Below are 22,438 nucleotides of genomic sequence, written 5' to 3'. Positions count from 1 at the left end.
CAATTCAACAAATTGTGGAGCTAAGTGGTGTTTCCAAGACAGCAGTTCACAAGACCATCCATAACTTTAAGGAGTGTGGTTCCTTTGAAACAAAAGCATGATCTGGCCATCCATGCTCCTGGACAGTTACCTTGGGCCACTAACTTCAGTGTGAGGTACTCAAAAACCTGTTTCTATCATGGCAACAGCTGTCAGCATCACTTGGTGGCATTCCAATAATGCAGCTCTGGAAAGCAGCATACCAGGCTGGTATTAACCGCCAGATTGCGCTTCGAAAGCCGTTTCTGACAGCCAAAAACCGGCATAAATGTCTAGAATGGGCTGTCAGAGGTCGTGCACCTGAAACCCGAAATCTGTAGTAGAAAGACAATAACTACCAATCCTATCAAGATCTGTGGTAAAAGGCCTTTATTATTATTCTTGCTGAAATCTGTCATAGAAGCCTTCTATGACTTTTCTCACTCAAATATGTGGTTGCTTGAAAGTTATTGCAGGTTTTGACTAACCGCTGTGGACACTCTGTCCAGAGGTAGCTCAGCACGATCAGTAACTAATAGATACATTGTGATGACACCAAGGTCTGGTGCTGATGATGTTGCTTGTGCCAACACAAGTGTCCAGTGTGTCGACTGAATGATTGATGATCCCCAGACCACAGTGGACAACTGCCTTTGGTTCTATGATCAAGAGAGCCAGACCACAGTATGAACTGCCTTTGGTATCAATTGTGATCTGGACCACAGTATGAACCACCTTTAGATGTCATCAGGAAGCAGTGATACAACACATGTGCTATGTAGTTGCAATGCTCTGCAATTGCAACTGTTGACTGAACTACTAATGTATACTTATGTGAAGTTATAACTAGTAAGATATAGTGTAGAGTGGATGGAGATCCATGTCAGAGGTCACATGCCTGAAACCTGAGATCTGTAGTAGAACCACTTCTATTACAGATCCTGCTGATATATGTGATTGTATGTGATGTATTATGATTCTTGTTGAGTTATGCCATAGTAGTGTCCCTATGACTATACTTGCTCAAATCTGTGATTGGGCTTATGCTATTGCAGATTTCAACTGACCACTGTGGACACTCTGTCCAGAGGTAGCTTGGCACAATCAATAACAGTGTGAACTTGTACTGACACCAAAGGCTGGTGTGAATATGATTGCTGGTGACATCAACACAAGTGTCCAGTGTGTCAACTAAGTGCTGGAAGTGATCCCTGGACTGCAGTGGATGACTGCCTTCAGTTCTATCTTTATCCAGACTGCTGGTTGCTATGAACTGCCTTTGGACATCAGTGAGCAGTGATACAACACACATGCTGCAATGAGAGCAATCTACTTGATTGCAACTATGCTGACTGAAACTAATGTACTTGGTGTAGAAGTGATACTAGTTATTATGGTGTAGAGTGGATGGTGATCCACTCTCTTGCTAGGACAGAGAACATGGTTATATACCTTTCTTGTAATGTCACCCATGACACTGTTCACCCTCCTTGTCCCTCCTATGCTCCCCATCCACCTTATTATGCCACTCGTTGGCACTGCCTCCTTGTCTCCTCTGGATGGGTGGCCTCTGGCTGCTTCATCTCTGTCAGGGGCCATTCCCACCTCATCTGGGTGGCGACTCCCACCCTGCCATCCTTTCTTTGTCTTTGGTGCCCACCTTCGTTTGCTGGTTTCATCACTGTGGTGCCCCTGCCTCATCTGATGGTGTCCCCTCCTTGTTTGGTGACCTCCTCTCACTGTATTGGTGATGGGATGCCTCTCTGACTGATTCCCATGAGATCTGTCATACCCAGTGTGATATCGCGATTCCCACTGACTTCTGTAGTAATGATGTCATTCCTACTGATCCTGACGAGTGTCATGGGCCTGACTGCGCAGGAAGCAGGAAGACCTGACAGTTCATATGAAGGTAGCACAGGAATCGAGGGATTGGGTAGATTGGTGGATTTACAGAAGAATTCAGTGAGATCAGTAGTAGACATGGTTCTATGACAGATCTCATTGGGATCTGCATGAACAAAGTCGATATCACAGATCCCACCAGAATCTGCAGTAAGTACAATAGTATGGCAGATTTCGCAGAGATCAGTGACAACAACGTTCATATGACGATTTCACATGCGAGAGGGACTACACTCGCAAGCGAGGAGGATCAAGCTCGCAAGCGAGGAGGATCGAGCACTGCCAAGACAGGGACCGAGCTCATGAAGCGTGCAGATGGTTGTCATAGGGACAGCTGGCCTGCGCAAGAGAGTGCGCCAAATGATCAGCGGCAGTTATGATAATGTTGTGTAACGGAGCAGTATATGAAGGGTGTGCAGAAGATCAACATATGAAGGGTGTGCCAGATTGATCAGAGTCGACAACCATCAGGGATCAATGAGATTAATTGGGTTGGCAGCACACATGATTTACAAGATCGATCGAACCCCAGGAATCCAGATCAATCTCATGGGAATGGTCAGAGTCAGCCAGACCAGTATGCTTCAACGAGTCGGCCGATCTGAACAAGTACTCGGAGCTATGCCAATGACAGAGGCAGTCGGATCAGCACACCTCAACTAATCGGCTGATCCAAACAGGTATTCGGAGCTGTGCCGATGTTGGAATCAGTCAGATCAGCATGCTTCAACTAGTCGGCCGATCTGAGCAAGTATTCGGAGCTGTGCCGACATTGGAGTCAGTTGAATCAGCATGCTTCAACTAGTCGGCTGATCTGAACAAGTCGAGATGGAACTGAGCTGACATGACCACATAACCAGGGGGTATGGTCATGAGGTTCAAAAGGGGATTCACAAGATTAAGACAAAAGGGGGCCATGCCGAAAGGGGGCATCACACATCAGACAGAAGGAGGGCATGAAGGCGAGAGGGCAGTGTTGCATAACCCTTATGCTGAGCAAAACAGTAGGAGCACAGTATCAAAGGGGATGATGCCAGCAGGGCAAGGCAGTGCCTAACAGGGGACAAAGGCCCCTCAAGAGGAGCAGGATAGGTGTCGAGGGAAAACACTGATCGAACATATAAATACTCTCTTTCTACCATAGCATTCGAGTGGACTGGCATCCACTCTGAAAACTCTACTACTTACTCTATACTTACTAGGTTATGTATCTTTGCAATAGCAGTGCTCTTGCAACAACTCTCAACATGTGTGTTGTATCACCATTAGTCAACAACTGTAGGTGGTGTTCCTTACACTAGCGGTCCAGTTCATTACTGTAGGCGGTGTTCTTTACACTAGCGGTCCAGTTCATTACTGTAGGCAGTGTTCTTCACACTAGCAGTCCAGTTCCTTGCTGTAGGCGGTGTTGCTTGACACCAGCAGTCCAGTCGGTTATTGTAGGTGGTGTTTCACACCAGCAGTCCAGTAACTCACGTCCTCTGTAGGCGATTGGCATATCGCGGTCCAGATGACGTCCAAGAGCATATCAACAGTACTATGAACATTCATACTGTAGGGGAGGGTGTATCATGCACTCACCAACAAACAACATCTGTGCCACGCAACCTCTGAACAGAGTGTTCAAGGTGGTCAGTCGAGACTTACTAGGCAACAATGCTTGGTTATGTTTAGGCGAATCATATCGAGTAGTCCTTACTCAATCAACCCCAGCTAGCCTCTGGCGCGCGACCGCTTACAATGGTTACCATTCAGGGGGTCAGGAGATAAGCAGACAAGAGAACTGTCACTGGTTGAAGGAAGAGGAGCTGTGTGATGGGCACTGGCAAACAGGTCATGAGGAGGAAGAGCAGTGTTGATGGAGTCAACACAGCTCAGGAAGGACAGGAGTGACAAGGCTCAATGTGGAGGAGGAGTCTCAGTGGAGACTCTTGTACAGTACTCAGCAGTGAGGGTACTCTCTGGAGAGAGAGCAGGAGCAGTGTTGCTGGTGATGCTGTGAAGAGGTATATAACTATACCTTCTCATCACAAATGGTCAAGTGGATCCCCATCCACTCTACACCATATAAATAGTATTACTTCAGAAGCATAAGTACTCATTAGTTTCAGTCAGCATAGTCACAATCAAATAGATTGCCTCTCATTGTAGCATGTGTGTTGTATCACCACTCACTGATGTCCAAAGGTGGTTCATAGTAAACCAGCAGTCTGGATTAGATAGAACTGAAGGCAGTTGTCCACTGCAGTCTGGGGATCACCTCAAGCAATAGTCGACACACTGGACACTTGTGTCGATGCCACCAAGTATCATACTCACACCAGACCTTTGGTGTCATCATCAAGTTCACCCAACATTGTATCATTATTGATTGTGCCAAGCTACCTCTGGATGGAGTGTCCACAGCAGTTAGTCGAAATCTGCAATAGCATTACCACAACTACAGATTCAAACGAGAAAAGTGATAGAGACGGCTCTATCACATATTTCACTAAGAATCGAAATACCACTAGCATTGTCACATAACTCGACAGGATCTGTGATAGTATCGACACTACCACAGATTTCAGGTTTCAGGCACACGACCGCTGACAACGAGTTATGCCCTAGAGTCGCTTCTACTACTGATCTCAGCGAACTCTTCTTTAAGCTCTCACTTAGCCCGATCCTGTGATTTCTGTGCTCCTTCATATGACTTCACTTCTTCCCGCCTCCTGCGCATCTGGCCCCATGACAATCCACTCAACCACTATGACAAAGAGCAAGTGTCACAGGGTCGGCGCAGGAAGTGTGTGCAGAATGATCTAAAGCGAGCATCGGGTGTCGACAATCTGATCGGGATAGCAGTGCATATGATTTATGGATTCAACCAAGAACTGGGATTTTGAGTAATCTCGCTAGGATCGATCAGAACAAGCCTACTGTCAGAGGTCACGTGCCCAAAACCTGATATCTGTAATAGAAATGAGTCTATTACAAATCCTGTCAAGATATGTGACAACACTTGTGGTATTATGATTCTTGTCAAGATATGTAGTAGAGATGTCTCTATTACTTTTCTCACTTGAATATGCTGTAATGGGTTTGCTATTGCAGGTTTCAACTGACCACTGTGGACACTCTGTCCAGAGGTAGCTCAGCATGATCAATAACATTGAATGTATTGCAAGACACCAAGGTCTGGTGTGATTGAGATGGTTGATGTCATTGACACAAGTGTCCAGTGTGTCAACTGAATGCTTGAGGTGATCCCTGGACCCCAATGGATGACTGCCTTCAGTTCTATCTTGAATCTGGACCACTGGTTTGCTATGAACCACCTTTGGACATCAGTGAGCAGTGATACAACACATGTGCTACAATGGAAGCAATCTACTTGATTGCAACTATGCTGACTGAAACTAATGTATACTTATGCTGAAGTGATAACTAGTTATGTATGGTGTAGAGTGGATGGCCATCCACTCCCTTGCTATGATGGGGGGCATGGTTATATACCTGTCTTGCAGTGTCACCTGTGATACTGCTCCCTCTCCTCATGCCTCCTTTGCTCTCCATCCACCTTGTGATGCTACTCATCGGCACCTCCTCCCTTGTCTCCTGTGGGTGGATGGGCCCCTCACTGTCTCATCTCCATCAGGGGCTAGTCCCACTTCATCTGAATGACAATGCATGCTCCTACTTATCTTGCCCACTGGTCTCCCTTAGGTTCATTGTCCAGTCAGACCCCTCCTTCATCTGGTGGCAACCTCTCCTAGTTCATTGTCATCCTCTTGCCCTATCAGCGATAGAGGCCTCTCCTGAACCGATTCCTGTGAGATCTTATGTTGCAAGCATGATATTACTAGTCCTACCTACCCTCATAGGAGAACCCATGTGTCAGGGGTCTCGCGCCTGAAACCCAGGTCGGTCTGTCGAGATACTCGGTGACTATCAAGTTGTGCAACAGCTATTGTCTCAGTATCGGTCTCGATGAGCTATGTTGCTCAGCAACTATCAAGTTGCATGATGACAGCAGGTGGCATTTGTTGTATATACTATCATAGGTTTCAGCTGACCTCTGTGGACACTCCGTTCAGGGGTAGCTCAGCATGATCAATATCAATATGTAGGTTATGATGACACTAAGGTCTGGTGTGAGTGTTGATGATGATGAGGTTGATGGTGTTGGTGATAAGGTTGGTGGCATTGGTGGTAATTTGGTGGCATCAACATGAGTGTCCAGTGTGCTGACTAATGCTTGAAGTGATCCCCAGACTGCAGTGGACTACTGCCTTTGGTTCTATCTATATCCGGACTGCTGACCTGCTATGGGTCACCTTCAGATGTCAGGTAGTGGTGATACAACACATGCACTACAATGAGGAGCAACCTTGATAGATTGCTGCTATGCTGACTGAAACTAATGTATACTTATGCTGAAGTGATAACTAGTTATGGTGTGTGTAGAGTGGATGAGGATCCACTTGACCTTTGATGATGAGAAAGTATGGTTATATACCTCTTCACAGCATCGCCAGCGACACTGCTCCTGCTCTCTCTCCAGAGAGTACCTTCTTCATCGAGTGCTGTTCAGGGGGCCTCTCTAGCACCACTCCTGTCCTCCTTGAGCTATCCTGCTTGCTTGGCACCCCTGTGCCTCTTGAGCTGTGTCAACTCCTTCGACACTGCTCCTCCTTCTTGCTATCCTGCTTGCTTGGCACCCCTGTGCCTCCTGAGTGGTGTTGACTCCTTCGACACTGCTCCTCCTCCTCAGAACCTGCTTGCTGGTTTCCTATACACTGCTCCTTCTCCTTTGACCAGTGACAGTTCCTTTGACTCTTGTCTCTCGAGCCCCTGAGTGGTAACCATCTGCATGCTCCTTGAGCTTGGTCCTCTTCATGGCTGTGCCTGGTCCTCCTCACATATGGGCCCAGTCCTCCTTTGCATGTGAGTCCATAGGAGTCCATGGTCTCCATGGAGACTGCACTACGACCATGCTCTCTACTGGTATTGACTAGATCTCCGATACCTGTGCTCCTTCCATATGAACCAGTGACCCTCCTGCTTCTTGAGCATCCAGGCCCATGACAACACTTATGAGAGATCACTCCTCCAAGCAGATGGAAGGTATGCTATCGAATGGTTGATTTATTGTCTATTGGACCCTGTCCCCAAACTTTGGGCAGGGACTGTACACTATCCATCACAACTTCTTAATGTAGAACAGCAATTCTTCTGCACACACCATCTAGTCCTGTAAGGAATGCGGTTTGGAAGCGAAACAATGAATGTGATTGCCTTCTGTGAACAACAAAACTAAGCCGAAGGCTGAGCCCAATCAGTTTGATCCTGCACATTCTCTCCACCAGCATTGAATGCAATGCGCAACCTCAGCCTGACAGGAGCGTTGTTAGGAACCATAACTCTCAATGCTTGTGTCTCTGTAGCTCCGGGTGCGACGTCTGAGTTGGAGATTGCCTGCATCTGCAACTTGTGTGTCTTTGGGACAGCTGCTTGGAAGTTGACGTTGGAGACGGGGGATGTTGTGGTGAAGCGAGCTGTGATGTTGACGATTTCGGGTCGAGCAGGGTTGGTTGTCGGGGTGAAGGTGATTTTGAGACCATGCTTATCGTAGACTGTGTGGGCTTTGGCGGAGGCTGGTTGCGTTGGAGCAGCAGCGGCAGCTGGAGTGGAAGCAGGTGCTGGAGTGGGAGCGGAGGTGGAGCTGGTGTCGAGTCCTCCGAGGAGGTCAAGGCCGCCATATGAGGAGGGTGTAGCTTGGGCGGCAGGTGCCGGAGCTGCTGCTGATGTGCTGCCACGGTCGCCGAACAAACCGAGAATGTCGTTGACAGAGCTCTTTGGCTTCTGTCCTGCAGTGGCTCCGCCGGCAGCAGGAGCCGCCGCTGGAGCACCACCCATGTCGCTACCACCAAAGATGTCCGCCAACAGATCGTGCGTAGTCTGCTGTGTTCCAGCACCGGCACCGCTCGACGCTGCAACGCCTCCGCTGGACACCGGCATCTCGTCACCCATCAAATCCAACAATGCATCCTTGTCTGACCTTGTCGAGCCAACCGGCTTGGCCTCACTGACAGTGCCCAATACGGTCTGTCTGATCTCGGGAGGGGGCATGCTCTCCAATACACCTTCTCGGATATTGCTCCTGCTGAGCAAGCTGGCGAACTCGACACTGCGCTGCTGAATCTCCACCTCGACACTGCTCTCGTAGCTGCCAATGATCTGTTCGATGCGCGACTGCTCGGTCGAATCTGAAAGTCGAGTGTGCAGCTTTGCGAGAGAAGTCAGGACGAATTGACGAATCAAGCCGTTGACGTACGGACTGTCAAGCACGGAGGACAGCAAATCAACGACATCCTTTGACTGGACTTCTCGCACCAACTCCTCGTCCTCAAAGTTGCCGCCCTGAATCAAGACATCGCCAAACTCGCCGATTACCCAGACCGAAGCAAGAGTGAGCGATTCTTGTGAGAAGTCCTGATGAAGAGCTAAGAACAGCTTCTGCACCGTGTAGGCCTGCAATTCCGGTGTGTGGCAGACCAGACGGATGAAAGCAGAGAGGATCTCCTCACGAACGTAGTTGCCGGCAAGCTTCAGGACGCGTAGGACAGTGTCGATATGCCACCGCTTGTTAGGAGCAAACTTCTCGGCTGCAAGGCAAATTTGGGTAGTCATGCCAAGCTTGAACTCGTTGTCGGCGACTTCGAGGAAAGACAGCAGCTCTCGAGTGAGAACTCGAACATTGCTCTCGTTGATGAGCGCATAGCTGAGCTCGAGCGCTCTTCGTCGGATCGAGATATCTCCGTCACGGAGACAGTCGAGAATGATGTTGCGGTGACGCTGAACAGCGTTGGTGTCCATGGACACGACCTTACTGAGGGTGTTGAGAGCAACGTATCGAATGTTGTTGTCTCGGTTGCTCAAGAACTTGCCCAGAATGTTGATTGCCATAACCCTGAGACCGTTGTCAGCGTTGATTTCGAGGATAGTGAGGACCGTCTCGTAGAGGATACTGTTGCCGACGTTTTTGCTTGCTTCGGTGTTGGTAGCGACCTGAGCGAGAATGTCGTTCATGGTTTCGGAAGCCTGTGCGTTCTCCTTGCCGAGGATACGCAGTAGTCGTAAGATCTTGACTTGCAGAAATGGATCGGTGATGCCGGACACATCGTGCTCGGGCGAATAGCCAGTAGTGACGAGCGACTTGAGGTGCTGAACTAGGAGCGGCACAGCCCGCCTGTAGTCTTGCAATGCTTCGGCATCCTGACGACAGATCTCGATGGCCAAGGTCACAGCGCAAAGCAGAACACCATGGTTCTTGTCCGACAACAGCTGCTTGGTGCGGTCGACAAAGTGATCGATCAGATCCGGTACCTTGCGTACAATTCGCATGGCACAGATAGCGGCCTTGCGACGGATGTAGGTATTGCTGCTGCCCATGAGCTTCTCGATTTCGTTACAGAGATCTCGTGACATTTCTTCGGATGCGATGTTGGCAAAGGTGCAGAGTGCCAGCCCGCAGACGTACATGTTGGAGTGCTCCATATCATTCTTCAAGCCATTGGTGACGAGGGTCAAGACTTCGGTATTCTCGTCGAGCAAAAGCATGATGCCCAAGTAGCCGAGACGTTTGTCGGTGAATCGCGGTGTAGCTACGAGCTTGAGACATTCGATCTGGCCGAAGTGGGCTGGGTAGCCCAGCATGTGAATGTAGAGCAACTTGGCGATATTGTTGTGGCGAGCGAAGGGATCCTCATCCTTGAAAGCTGTTCGAATGGAGGCCGACTCTTTCTGGATTAGCGATCGCTCGTCTGCCAAGGTCTTGCACGATCGAATGGCCTTGATGAGTGCTTTCAGATTGTAGAGACCAGCACTGGCCATCAGGCCTCCGAGGCGTGGATCGAGCGCAGCTACCTGCTGCTGTTTCTGGAAGAAGGTAGACATGGTGGTCCAGCTTCGTCAGGGTATGGTGGATGAATAGACTGAACCAAAGCCAGAGGCACGTTCACGTCAGAGCAGGGTGTGATACTCCGATATGCAGACAGTCAAGCTGTTCCCGTACAGTCGATGAGTGATGAGGAGAAGATCCGAGCCGTAGAAGTGTGTGCTGAGAGTCGAAGACAGGAAGCTGTGCTAACGGGACAGGAGCGACAAGATGACAGCAACACCGCACGCGTTTTGTTCGACCTGCAGCCGCCTCGGTCTCAGCCTTCCTAACGGCTCGCTCGAATTTCCTGAGTTGGTCAGAGCGTCATTTTAACACACGGGCTCATCATCTCCACCATCTCATTGCCGACGAATTGTTCCTGTCCGGATCAACCCGTTCGTTACATTCGTCAGATTGTGCTGCTGGTCCCAGCAGCAAGAAGATGGTCACCTCATTAGGGCTATAGCGGTTTGTCATGACGAGCAAAATCTATTATTAAAAGGGCAAAAAAAGATGCAGCCTGGAGGAATCGAACATCCGTCTGCTCGGTTAATCAAAGCAAGAAATCTTCTCCACAACGAGCTGTACTAACCACTATACTAAGGCTGCAAGCTTAGCGAGTTAAGCGATTGTTGCAAATATGAATGATTATTTTGTATTCGAGTAATATATATAAGCGTCGACGCTGCCAGTAATGCTGGCTGGTACAAGCTCACGTCAGGGCTCACTAAGACTGCATCGCAAGCGGTCGAAGGACGCATTCCTACCGCCATACATCCGCCTGCAAAACAGTCATTTGCGCATGACTGGCTATCGGTTGTCTTCTCGCCACGAACCCTTGGGTGTTCGATGCAGTCTTGCTCAGACTGGAGACCTTGACAGAAGTGGTGATATTGTTCTCGATTGAAGTCATGGAAATTCGCAGACGGAGCTTCTCCTCTCTGATAGATCCTGATGAGATAAAAGAGGCTAATAGTACAGGTTTTGAGTGAACGAGGCAGTAGCTAAAAGTACATGTTTGAAGTCTGTGGGCCATGTGCCTTTTTGAAAGAAGAGTCAGAAATAGCGGATGTCGTCACGCTAGTATCTTTGTCGAAGCAGGTGGACGAGCGTCTTACCACTTATCACCGCTGCTGTCGTGACCGAAACTACCCTCACGAGCGTCACGTCCGCTTCCCCAGCTGCTACCGCCACGTCCTCCGCTGGAACGAGAACCGCCTCGACCGTCTCGGCTGTCTCGTGCACTGCGGAAGTCGCTTCTGTCGCGTTCGCCACCACGGCTGTTGCTGTCCTTGCTGAAACGTCCACGACCGAAAGAGCGAGCGCCGTTGCGTTCACCACGTCCACCAATGTTGACAAAATCACGACGGGGCGAACCGCTTCCACCGCGCACATCTCTGGACGAGATACCGAGCTTCTGCATGTATTGCTCGCTCATGTGAGGGGGTCGTTCGAGGCGGCCAGCTTCGACGGTCCACTGCTTGAGACCCTCGACCATCTGCATCTTGCTGGTGCGGAGCTCGTCGCCCTTACCGACGTAGAAACCAAGCAGTGAGCCGAAGACTTCACGAACACCTTCCTCCTCGTCCAACGAATTGAGCGAGTCTTCGATGAGAGGAGCAAGAGTTTCGGTGCTGTATTTGCCGGAGAGGGGTCCTTGAAGCTTAGCGGGAGCCTTGACGTTGCCAGCATCCCTGTCTCGTCCCTTTTTCGGCCCACCCTTCTGTGCTTGCTGAATTTTGGTCTTGGCCGCGTCAACAAGCTCCTGTGGAACGGCAAACTCCTCCGGTGCTTCGTCAAAGCGCTGCGAGAGTGTCTCGACTTCCTGAACAAGGTCCTCAACGTGGAGTTGAGTAATGGGAAGATCGTCAAGCTGGTAGTGCAGGAAGCCACGTTCGAAGTTCAGCAGCACAATATCGGATCGACCCTTGGCACCGGCACGACCTGTTCGGCCGATTCGGTGAATGTATTGGTCCTTGTTGCTGGGAATACCAATCTGAATGACGCGGGTGGTACCAGGATAGTCAACACCACGAGCGCTGACGTCACTAGTGACAAGTACACTGGCGCCACTTTGATCCTTGCGGAAGCGGTCGCTGGTGTTGAATCGAGAACGCTGATCCTTCTTGCTGTGGATCTCATAGATGCTGGAACCAGATCCGGCCGGAAGATGACGTTGTGTCTGGCGGATGACATCGGCGAAGAGCTCGGTCATCTTGGTGGTGGGTGCGAAGACAATGGTCTTGGACTTGCCGGGGTTGATGAGCTGGTCGTGTGCAATCAGACGCAAAACGTGTGGGATCTGCTCTTCAGCCGACTCAAGAACGGTGGCGTACTGTGGAATGTGCTTGTGGACGTTCTCCTCGCCTGCAGGAACACAGTCGATGAAGCGGTGGTCCTTCTGCAAGCTGGCGCGGGCGATGGCACGAATCTCAGGGCTGACAGTGGCACTGAATAGCATGTTCTGACGATCAACCTTGGCGGGCAGGTGACTCATGACGGCTTGTAGTTCGTCACGGAAACCCATCTCGAGCAAGGTATCGGCCTCGTCGAGGATGAGAGTGCGGCATGCAGTCATGGCCTCGCGCATCATTCCGACGTCGTTGAGCAGGTCGATGATTCGTCCAGGGGTGGCAACGACGACATCGGGCCTTGATCGCCTCCAGTCGTTGATCTGGAAGTTTCGGCTTGCACCTCCGACGAGGAGCTGGACCTTGAAATCCGGAAGGTGGGTCAGCAGCTTTTTGGCCTCCTCAGCGATCTGAGTAGCAAGCTCTCGTGTGGGTGAGAGGATGAGGATGCCGACTGTGTTGTTGACAAACTGCTTGACAATGTCCTCCAGCTCATTCTTCTTGAGGGATGCGACATCCAAGCCAGGCCTGTGTCTTTGAAGCATGTCAAGCCAAGGCTTTGGGAACTTGCCGTTACGTACGTCCTCGATGGATCGAAGACGGGCTTCGAGGGCGGGCACAAGGAAAGCAATGGTCTTGCCGGTTCCTGTCTTGGCCTTGACAAGCATGTCTCTGCCCTGTCCGTCAGGCATGGGGGCGGCGTGCTCCCCAACTCCACTGGCAACTTCGGGCAGAAGGTGGAGTACACTCTGCTGGACGGCTGACATGTTGGTGTAGGCGAAAGGCTTGACGGTCAAAGCTTTGAGTAGTGCTGGGTTAATGGCGCCCTTCAATGATGCGAAGGTCTCATCCTTGACCCGCGACGAGCTGAAGTCACGCTCGTTCTTGCTTGTGGTGATAATGTCAGCCTCATACTCGGGCACATCAGCGGTTACTGCTGCGGCGGCGGCGGCGGCGGCGGCAGCGGGTTCCGCCGACTCGGTTGAGTGAGAAAGACTGCGGATGGCATTTGCGATGCTTGAGGCCGATTCCAGACGTGCGAGCCTGCTATGCTGCACTGACGCGAGGCCGTAACGCAGCGATAGAGATGCAGCAGATGGAGTGAGTTGGGCTCGAATGATGGTCCTGGCGGTCAACGTCGAGAGTTGACGAGCAGCAGCCATCGGACGAGCGAGCCCAAGTGGGCAAGCTAGTTTTGTGTACAGCATTGGGCTGATGTGTGAAAGAGCGGCAAGCGTCTCTTACTGTATACAAGTCGAGATGCTTGTAAGGATATCAAAGGGTGACTGTTGCTTGATCGTGGTGGAAGGGTGAGTTCGGCTGACTCGAAAGCCTTTAAATACAACAATTCGGCCGATCGACAGCGGGCAAGGATGGCCAACTACTGCTGAGCCTTGTTCTTCTGCCTGTTCCAAATGCTCCTGTTGAGCTCAGAAGTTTCTCAAAAATTTTCTCAGAGCTGCAGGGTCGGGTCTTTTCGCTGGCGAACCCTCAATTTATTTTTTTGACAAATTTTTCACCTCGAACGCTGACCAATGGCGAAAGTCGGGAAAGGGACCTCCACGCCCCGATCTGTCGATTTGAGCTTTCTTCGCGGAATCACAGCTGCGAATAGAGCACGATCGTGTATGAGCGGAGAACAACAGAGCGCGTGAAGACCAACACTTGCTTCCGCACTGAGCGTTGCACCACTTCTCTTCCTGTACGACCACACGCACATCCTTCTACTGTATTTGTAGACCGTCAAGAAGCTCAAAAGGCCCTTGCAGTCCGGAGGAGCAGCAGAGCAGATCAGTATGGCGGCGACAGCCAAAGTGCCGGGAGCCGGAAAGGACATGACGACCCGAGAGCTACAGCCGTCCAAGTCGCTATTCTATCTCACTTTGATAGGAGCTATGCTGTTCCGACTCGGACTCTTCCTTTACACTGATGCCTTCGAGCTCTTGCAAGATCGACCGGAGCTGACTTCGCCGTTCAGCAGCTTCAAGTCGCTTGTTGAGACGCACTACCTCTTCCGACACCCGCCAACACCCGTCTCGACCTTATCTCCGCATTACATCCCTGATCCTTACTCAGCAGGTACGATCCACCACTCGCCGCTACTTCTTCCGATCCTCCATCATGCGCTCGAGCGCCTTTACTCGGTTGGGGATGAATTGCCGATCGCACTCGTGTGGATAGCGGCAGACGCGATTGCAGGGTGGCTTCTCTTCCGCATCTGCCTTTCCCGCGAATCGGCTGCATGGGCCAAGAAGACACATCTTTTCATCTGGGATCAGAGCAGAGCCGTCAAGGTTGCCGCTATCTATCTTTTCAACCCTTTCACCATCGCTACCTGTGCTGCTAGAAGCTCCACCTCTCTCGAAGTGGCTGCTTTGCTCGCTGCAGTCGACGCGGCCATGTCAGGTATGTTCTTTCCGCGACCGGCTCGACCGTTGGGACAGCGTACAATGCACGATCAAATGCCAACTTACTGACCCGGCAATCATTTCGCCAATCTTCTCCTTTCCACCGCTGCCAGGCTCCGCAACCAAGCTCGCACCGTGTTGGGCGGCGTCGTCGCTGCTATCATTGTACCCTGCGTTGCTCTTTCCTATGCTGGTGCAGCTCTGTCGCAAAAGAGCAGGGGAGCTCATCTACGAACGCGAAATTGCTCGCGTTGGCAAGAATGCCTTGACAACAGATGCAAAGACTGCACGACAACTTGGATTCTTGGTCGATCGAGTTCGATCTGCCAAGGTGGGTGTCCTCTTCCCGACCAGAGTGCAGCAGGCAATCCGCATGCACTTCTAGTACTGACATACAATATCCCTTTTCGCGAATTGATCATTATGCAGAGCCGCACGATCCTCAAAGGCCTTGTTCTCATGCCAACAGCACTTGCTGGTGGTTTCTGGATCTCACGCGCCATTGCACTCAGTCCAGGCAGCGCTTCGATCGGCTCGCTCTTGCTCAACCTACCCAACGTACTCTCCATACCGCTCGACAGCGGCTGGGCATGGGCAGAACAAGTTTACGGCCTGATGCTCTTTGCGACCGATCTCACACCCAACTTGGGTTTGTGGTGGTACTTTTTCATGGAGATCTTTGATCATTTCCGTGACTTTTTCCTCCTCACCTTCAACGTCCATCTGGCCTGCTACGTGTTGCCCTTTTCGATCAAGTATCGACAAGACCCTTTATTTGGCCTCACGTTGATGAGCGGTGTGATCGCCGTCTTCAAAAGTTATCCCACGGTGGGAGACCATGCCGTCTTCCTTGGGCTGCTTAGCCTACATAGCCAGATCTTCGAATGTGAGTTTCCAGGGTACCATTATGGGACTTGCATGAAGCGTGAGCCGCATGCTGACCTTCTCCCCGACTTGCTCAACCTCCACAGATCTACGATACCCGCTGGTGACGGTGCTGACGTACGCCTACTGCATGTGCCTGGCCCCTGCCTTCCATCATATCTGGCTTGAGGCTGGTTCAGCCAACTCCAACTTCTTCTACGCCATTACGTTGGTGTGGGGTTTGGGTGGAGGCATGTTGGTGCTTGATGCCATGTGGGCATGGGGACGCGAGCGCTGGGAAAGCGAAAGAACGCCCATCCGTTTACGCGCCCAGCAGCGAGAGATGGTCGTTGATGCTGACGTCTCGGTCGAGACCATAACGTCCGACGCGGACGTGTCTGCAGAGAGGGTATCGGCAGAGAACGACAAGCCAAGAAGACGAGTCGTTGTACAAGTATGAATGTAATGCATAAAGCAAGTCCCAACGCCTCCGCTGGTATAGATTTAGTCTGAGTTCGATGGCTGCTTGTCTGCATTGAGTGGTTGCTTCACGCTCATGACACGTCTTGCTTTGTCACCTTACTTGCTGGGACACCATGTGTTGATTTTGCATCGCCGTGATAGTAGATGCGGTTGGCCACATCTTCGACTGTCCAATCGAGACCATGAACAAGATTGTCACCCGTGTAAGCGCTGCACGGCTGGATTCTCCAGCTGTGCGTGGATACTTGATCGAGCTCAAGGTGGTTCTTGATCTGCTCCGCTGAGAGAGCTCCGGGCAAGTCCTGCTTGTTAGCAAAGATCAGGATGGTCGCACCATGGAGTCTTTCCTCCTCGAGCAACTTGTCAAGCTCTTCCTTACAGTCGGTCAGTCGGGCTGTGTCGGAGGAGTCAACGACCCAAATGATAGCATCGGTCTTTTCGAAGTAGTTCTTCCAGTACGGACGAAGGCTTTTTTGACCTCCGATATCCCACACGTTGAGGTGATAGCCTTGATATTGGAAGGTCTGGATAGCGAAGCCCAAGGTGGGTGAGATGGCTTCGATCTCGGATTGTGGTTGGTTCTGGAGCTTCTTGAGGATCGTAGTCTTGCCAGCGTTATCCAGACCGAGGAAAAGGAAGCGGAATTCGTGCGACCGCAGCTTGGTCTTACGTATGATGGTCAGCAGACCCATCGTTGCCCTTCTTTTGCCCCCAGAGCGGTCTGAAGAGCTTCGTGCGTGGTCGGATAGAGGCAAGCTGGAGTATGAGAAGATTGATGCACAGATTCTCCATTCCAAACTGGAAAGTACAGAGAGTATCACCAAGAGCGACAGAAAAACATTTCCGCGAAACTTCAAAAAACAAAACAAAAAAGTGTGCAATGCAGCGATCTCACATCTTGAAAACGATCCACATCCTGCTGGAGATTGCGATCCAGTGCGACGCTAAAGGATGACGCGGGGCCGATCAGATCGGAGATCAGGCAGAGCCGATCTGGTTAGATGACCGATCTGATCAGAGATCGGGTGCAACACAGTCCCGCTCGTTGTCATGGTAGATCACTAAGTAGGAGTACTCCCACCTTCGGCATGTGCCGCACACATGTATATATATCTCACAGAGAGCACTAGGCTCTCGCCACATTCCCTCAGTCAATTGAGTATATGTTTCTGCCTTAACGGAGTAGTGACATCGTACTTAGACTCTCCCCGATCGCCAGCTATCGGGACCCAAAACGTCTTTACTTTCTACACATCCTGCTGGTTGAATTGCGGCAAGGAAAACCTTTTCGATTGCGAAGGGTCCATCAAGAGAACGCAAAAAGTTTGATACCCACCTTAAGGGCTTTTTGTCTGGGAACAGTCGAAGAGACGGCCATTTCCAATCGTTCATGCAGAGGTGCCTGAATCAGAACAGCGGAAACGCGCCGACGATAACTTAACAAACGGTCTGTCGATCAAGCATCATGTCTCGTTCCTACTGAGCCGAGGCCGCGGCATGCAGCTTCTCTGCTTTGTTGTTCTTTCGCTTTTGCTTGTGCGAGGCTGCACACCAATCTGTCTACTGATCAGGGTTTCACTTTCGTCTCCGGTGCAGTATCTGCTCTTATAGTTAGTACCAAACCTCGAATCAGTCGAACTGGCGCGGCTGGTGGAAGGCTGTAAACGGCTTTTTGATGTGCGAAGTACAGAAGCGAACTCGGCTGTGCTTTCCAACTCACTCGTTACTCTGCTGTCAGTGTGTTCCGAATGATAACTACTCGAGTGTCCCATTGGAACTTTTGGAAGCCTCATTCCTCTCCACTTGGCAAGACTTTGTTCTGTTGTTCATCGCTGCTCTACACCCCCAATCCCCCGTTCTCCTTTCATGCTCGACCACGCCATGCAGTCGCAACTGTCATAAAGACTCCCTTCTACCTTTCGAGCACCCAGCTGTTTTGGCGCGATCGCCGTCTTCGAACCATCCATAGATTCGACCGGCCGACATCCTTCCCGCACGCTTCGCCTTGCGATCATGCTTACTTCCACATTGCGAACATTCGCAACACTGGTAGCTTTGGCGCAGGCTTTGCCGACTTCTCTGGCACAGATAACTCCGACGCAAGTCTACAATCCACTCGAAGCTTCGAATGGTGCAGTCTCACAACAATCCAACCTGACCAACGACGTTAACCCTCAATACGCCGACCTTCTTGGAAACGCCCTATGGTTCTACGAGGCACAAAGAAGTGGTGTCCTGCCCGCTGACAGCCGCGTATCATGGAGGAACAGCAGCTGCGAGAATGACGGAACTCTGAATGGCACCGATCTTTCCGGTGGTTACTACGATGCAGGTGACTATATCAAGGCCACCTATCCCTTCTGCTGGACCTTGACATCGATGGCATGGAGTGCGCTGAGTTTCGGTTCAGCGTACGCCAAAAGTGGTCAGGATGCTTACCTCGATTCGACGCTTCGCTGGGGGCTCGATTGGCTTTCGAAGGCGCATTCAGATTCCAACACGTTGTGGGTCCTCGTAGGTAACCCAGGCACCGATGACCAGTACTGGGGCGGAGACCTCAACATTCCTGGGCCTCGCCCATCCTTCAGCGTCACACGGCAAAACCCAGGCACCGACGCTTTCGCTTCATGTGCGGCCGCATTTGCTGCATCGGCCTATCTCTACGGCGAGCGTGGCGCATCCCTTCCAACCAGTACAAGTGGCGCTCAGCTCGGCGGTGTACCCAGCATTCGCAACCGTACATATGCCGATGGCCTGATGCGTCATGCGGAAGGACTCTGGGACTTGGCAATCAGCAGCTCGCCCAAGCAGGTCTACCAGGTCGCATCGCCAATCGCTGGGCAGAGCTACCCTTCCAGCGACTACGAGGACGACATTGCGTTCGCAGGCATGTGGATGACGCTAGCCAAGGCCGACCCCAGCTATGTCAACCAGGGCCTAACATACTATCCTAACGGCACTAATCCTTACGCCAGCATCAACGCTGCACTCAATTGGGATCGCAAGACTGCGGCGCTTCCCGTGCTTGCTGCACAGATGACACAGCACAACGCCTCTTTCGGTCTTAACATGGCACGCTTCCAGAACGACGCTGAGCAGTACTTTGACCATCTGACATCAGGCAAGATGACCTACGTTAGTCAGACCAAGGGCGGTCTCTACTACTGGCAAGGCGACAGCGATGCTGCCAGTCTCAACCCTGCATTGAACGCCGCCTTCATTGCTGACATCTACTCAGGCTTTGCGACATCTTCCGACAAGACCAACGCTTACCGTTTCCTCGCTGACTCGCAGGTTGACTACTTGCTCGGAGACAACAGCTACAATGGCCCGTTCATCGTCGGTCAGCACTCCAACAGCCCTCAGAATCCGCACTCAGCGATGGCATCGGGCGGCAACGACATCACCAACATCAACAACAGTCCCCCCAGGGAGTTGCACGTGTTGTACGGTGCCGTCGTGGGTGGTCCCGACAAACAGGACCGTTTCTTTGACATTCGCGATGACTGGCCGCAAACCGAGATCGCGCTCGACTACAATGCACCGCTTGTGGCTGCTGCCGTCTCGCGCATTGCGAGGAACGTAACTAAGGATCCTCCTTACACCACCTTGACGGGTGCTGCCAACGTAGCCTCAGGTCGTCCCACTGACGCCGCCTATCCCGCACATGGAAGTGGTGGTCTCAGCCAGGGCGCCAAAATCGCTGTTGCCGTTGTCGTTCTCGTTGTCTTCTTTGCAGCCGCTGGTTGGCTTTCATGGTGGCAGCGAGACCGGATCAAGTGGTGGTATCGCCACAAGAAGATGGATCTCTGAAGGAAGATCGCTGGTTCCATCTGTTCTCATCTATCGCCGTGATGCTCTCGTTCTCGATCGGATCACACACACTTTTGCTCATATGTATCGCATGTACTCGGATTGCTTACACAGAACAATTATATTCATGGCAGTCATTCCTTCACCCATGTGTGTGCGATGCTGGACACGACTTCATTTCGGGTTACACCCATCGAACCTACTACCTGTGCAGGCTCGCTGTGCGCGTCATGCTTCCGAGAGAGAGTCATGACACTAACCTAGTTCGCTTGAGCGAGCTGGGCCGGGATCTGAAAACCATACATGATGCTGCTATGCCTCGAGCTGATGAGCTTGGAGCGGAAAAGCACATCCGAAGTGGATGATCGAGGCAAGGCCGAGATCGAAAGAAAAAGGTATGAGCTTGAATTTAGCAGCACGAAAATGGTCAAAACCTTGGATCCCGAGATGTGTAGAGGCTGTGCTGCGTGCTGTGCCTTTGTCCGTGCATCCCTGCAGTAGAGTCCGGAATAGTGATGAGGTTCGTGACATGGGATCGCTCCATTCGACCGGTTCCAGGAGGAGTGCACAATCCCCTCTTAACTACCATCACCTCACACTTTCCCCCCAAGAAGATGCCTATTGATCTCAGAAAAGCGCTCAAGACGGACGATCCCAAGTGGGACAAGCTCAAGCAGGGTTACAAGAAGGTCGAAACGGGCGCTTGGAACGCACTTACACCCGTTGGCAATTGGACCAACCGCACTGCTGCCAAGTTTGGCGCAGAATCTTTCTGGCCTACCGAGCTTGGCCTCGAATGTGACAAGGCAGCAAGGATTCTGCGCACCTTCACGACGAAAGGTGCTTCAGTAGAAGTGGATGCGACCAACGTTGCCGGCCTCAGCGACCAGAATTCGGTGATACCGCCCTCCGCACCCAAAGTCGACGCCAACGGCAAGAAGATTAAGGACGATCACAAGTATGACAATCGAAAGACGCAAAAGGTGATCCGTAAGATTCCTCCCAGTGTTCTACAGAAGGCGCAGGGATTGGCTGTATTCACCGTGTTCAGAACTGGCTTCGGGTTTTCGGGTGCATCCGGTTCAGGTGTCGTCCTCTCCCGTCTGCCTGACGGATCGTGGTCTGCACCTTCAGGTATCCTGGTCCACACGATAGGATATGGTCTCCTCATTGGACTGGACATTTACGATGTCGTTCTGGTTCTCCGTAATCAGAAGGCCGTAGACGCGTTCAAACATCCCAGATTAAGTCTTGGTGGCGAGCTCTCCGTTGCCTGCGGTCCTGTCGGCAATGGCAAAATGCTCGAGTCAAGTGTAGATGCAGCACCATGCTGGTCGTACTCCAAATCGAAAGGCTTCTACGCTGGCCTCCAGCTCGATGGGTCCATCATTTTGAAGCGAGATGACGAAAATGGTCGCTTCTATAACTCGCCAGGCATCAAGGCCGAACATATCCTATCCGGCCAGCTTGCAAGACCTGCTCCAGCCGCGGTCATGCCGCTGTGGCAGACTCTCTATGCTGCAGAAGGTCGACCTAATGTGATGGGTATCGATCGCATCCCTGAAGGTGCTACGCCGGGCGATCTCGAATTGACCGAGGAGGACATGAAAGAGGCGAACAGGTATGCAGAGCAGGAAAAGCAGCAACAGCAATATGGTACCACGGTAGCTCCGGTCGGCGGCCTTCATCCTCAATCCTCTGTTCCAACGACTGCTTCCGGCACTGCTCATCCGACAGCACCGGGCTCCGGCGCCGTTCCTTCTACCCAGCCTTACGGAGATCTTCCACCTGATTACGAGTAAGTTGATACCAACACTGTTACATCCCTGACGAAATCCTGACCCTTCACTCACATCTCTTCCTTTTTGAGTTCACAAAACAGATTCGCAAATGCTCCTGTCAATACTCAAGGAGGCAAGCAGTCCAACGATGCAGCCCCAGCTCTGACCTACCGAGCTCCGTCTAGCAACGACCCTCCCAACCCTTTCTCTCATCCCTCCGACCGTCGCGCTGGAGCTGCTGCTTCGTACGAATCTGCCGAACAAGAAAAGGCAAGATTGCTGCAGCAGTACGGCGCATCGTCCAACGTCGGCGTTACAGCTGGCTCTGGTGTCGGTGCCACTGGAGGCACAGCCCCAACAATTCCTTCACAAGCCCAGGCCATGTACGACTTCCACGGTCCGGAGCAAGGCGACTTGTCTTTCAAAGCTGGCGACATCATCCAAGTGACCGGCGAGGAAGACGAGATGTGGTGGCGTGGCACGCTTGATGACCGCTCCGGTATCTTCCCATCGAACTACGTATGCGCTTTGTAGACCATACCGGCTTGCGACTTGCTTTATGTATAGCTTCTTATGTAGCATGCTTCCCTCTCTTTGCTTGATACCATCGAATCAAATTGTCTCGATCTTTTTGTACTTCCTGTTTGATCCCGACCACTTAGCAAGCTTTCCGCTTGAACAAGGGAGCCCCTATGATCGAGCCGGTATAAACTTCTCTTATGATATTCGATCAGGTCCTCTGCTTGATTGTCAGAGCAGCAATGATGAGCATGTAGAGGTCTGTGTGTGTCAAAAGCCTAATCACCAAGAAGGACTGCAGGTGGAGGCATGAATTATTTTAATTGAGCTAGAAAAAGTTAATTTTCGGAATTCCCGCACCAAGCGTGGAAC

The 22,438-nt window shown here is 51.5% G+C and overlaps 6 protein-coding genes and 1 non-coding gene across 7 annotated transcripts; 3 read left to right on the top strand and 4 right to left on the bottom strand.

Annotated features, from left to right (window-relative positions):
* Window positions 1-7,221: 7,221 nt before the first annotated feature.
* UHO2_00567 (putative golgi adaptor HA1/AP1 adaptin gamma subunit) lies at window positions 7,222-9,864 on the bottom strand (the record flags this gene model as incomplete). Its single annotated transcript, XM_041557187.1, has 1 exon — window positions 7,222-9,864. The coding sequence occupies one exon, from the start codon at window positions 9,862-9,864 to the stop codon at window positions 7,222-7,224; it is 2,643 nt and encodes an 880-aa protein (XP_041413121.1).
* Window positions 9,865-10,361: 497 nt separating this feature from the next.
* Window positions 10,362-10,456, bottom strand: tRNA-His(GTG). The gene has a single exon. It is a non-coding gene; the product is annotated as a tRNA-His (tRNA).
* A 505-nt stretch (window positions 10,457-10,961) lies between these two features.
* UHO2_00566 (uncharacterized protein) lies at window positions 10,962-13,361 on the bottom strand (the record flags this gene model as incomplete). The annotated part of the gene is made up of 1 exon (XM_041557186.1): window positions 10,962-13,361. One exon carries the CDS (start codon window positions 13,359-13,361, stop codon window positions 10,962-10,964), a length of 2,400 nt encoding a protein of 799 aa, XP_041413120.1.
* Window positions 13,362-13,994: 633 nt separating this feature from the next.
* On the top strand, window positions 13,995-15,930 carry UHO2_00565 (uncharacterized protein; the record flags this gene model as incomplete). The annotated part of the gene is made up of 4 exons (XM_041557185.1): window positions 13,995-14,604; window positions 14,720-14,937; window positions 15,036-15,492; window positions 15,578-15,930. The coding sequence occupies 4 exons, from the start codon at window positions 13,995-13,997 to the stop codon at window positions 15,928-15,930; spliced, it is 1,638 nt and encodes a 545-aa protein (XP_041413119.1).
* Window positions 15,931-16,024: 94 nt separating this feature from the next.
* Window positions 16,025-16,645, bottom strand: UHO2_00564 (putative ARL1 - ADP-ribosylation factor; the record flags this gene model as incomplete). The annotated part of the gene is made up of 1 exon (XM_041557184.1): window positions 16,025-16,645. One exon carries the CDS (start codon window positions 16,643-16,645, stop codon window positions 16,025-16,027), a length of 621 nt encoding a protein of 206 aa, XP_041413118.1.
* A 1,321-nt stretch (window positions 16,646-17,966) lies between these two features.
* UHO2_00563 (putative Family 9 glycosyl hydrolase) lies at window positions 17,967-19,766 on the top strand (the record flags this gene model as incomplete). Its single annotated transcript, XM_041557183.1, has 1 exon — window positions 17,967-19,766. One exon carries the CDS (start codon window positions 17,967-17,969, stop codon window positions 19,764-19,766), a length of 1,800 nt encoding a protein of 599 aa, XP_041413117.1.
* A 614-nt stretch (window positions 19,767-20,380) lies between these two features.
* On the top strand, window positions 20,381-22,081 carry UHO2_00562 (uncharacterized protein; the record flags this gene model as incomplete). Its single annotated transcript, XM_041557182.1, has 2 exons — window positions 20,381-21,564; window positions 21,649-22,081. The coding sequence occupies 2 exons, from the start codon at window positions 20,381-20,383 to the stop codon at window positions 22,079-22,081; spliced, it is 1,617 nt and encodes a 538-aa protein (XP_041413116.1).
* Between the last annotated feature and the right edge of the window lie 357 nt (window positions 22,082-22,438).

This window comes from Ustilago hordei (genome assembly GCF_900519145.1).
Source record: "Ustilago hordei strain Uho2 genome assembly, contig: UHO2_contig_01, whole genome shotgun sequence".
Lineage (NCBI taxonomy): Eukaryota > Fungi > Basidiomycota > Ustilaginomycetes > Ustilaginales > Ustilaginaceae > Ustilago > Ustilago hordei.
The sequence above is the reverse complement of the archived record's forward strand: the minus strand, read 5'-3'. Positions and strand labels throughout refer to the sequence as shown.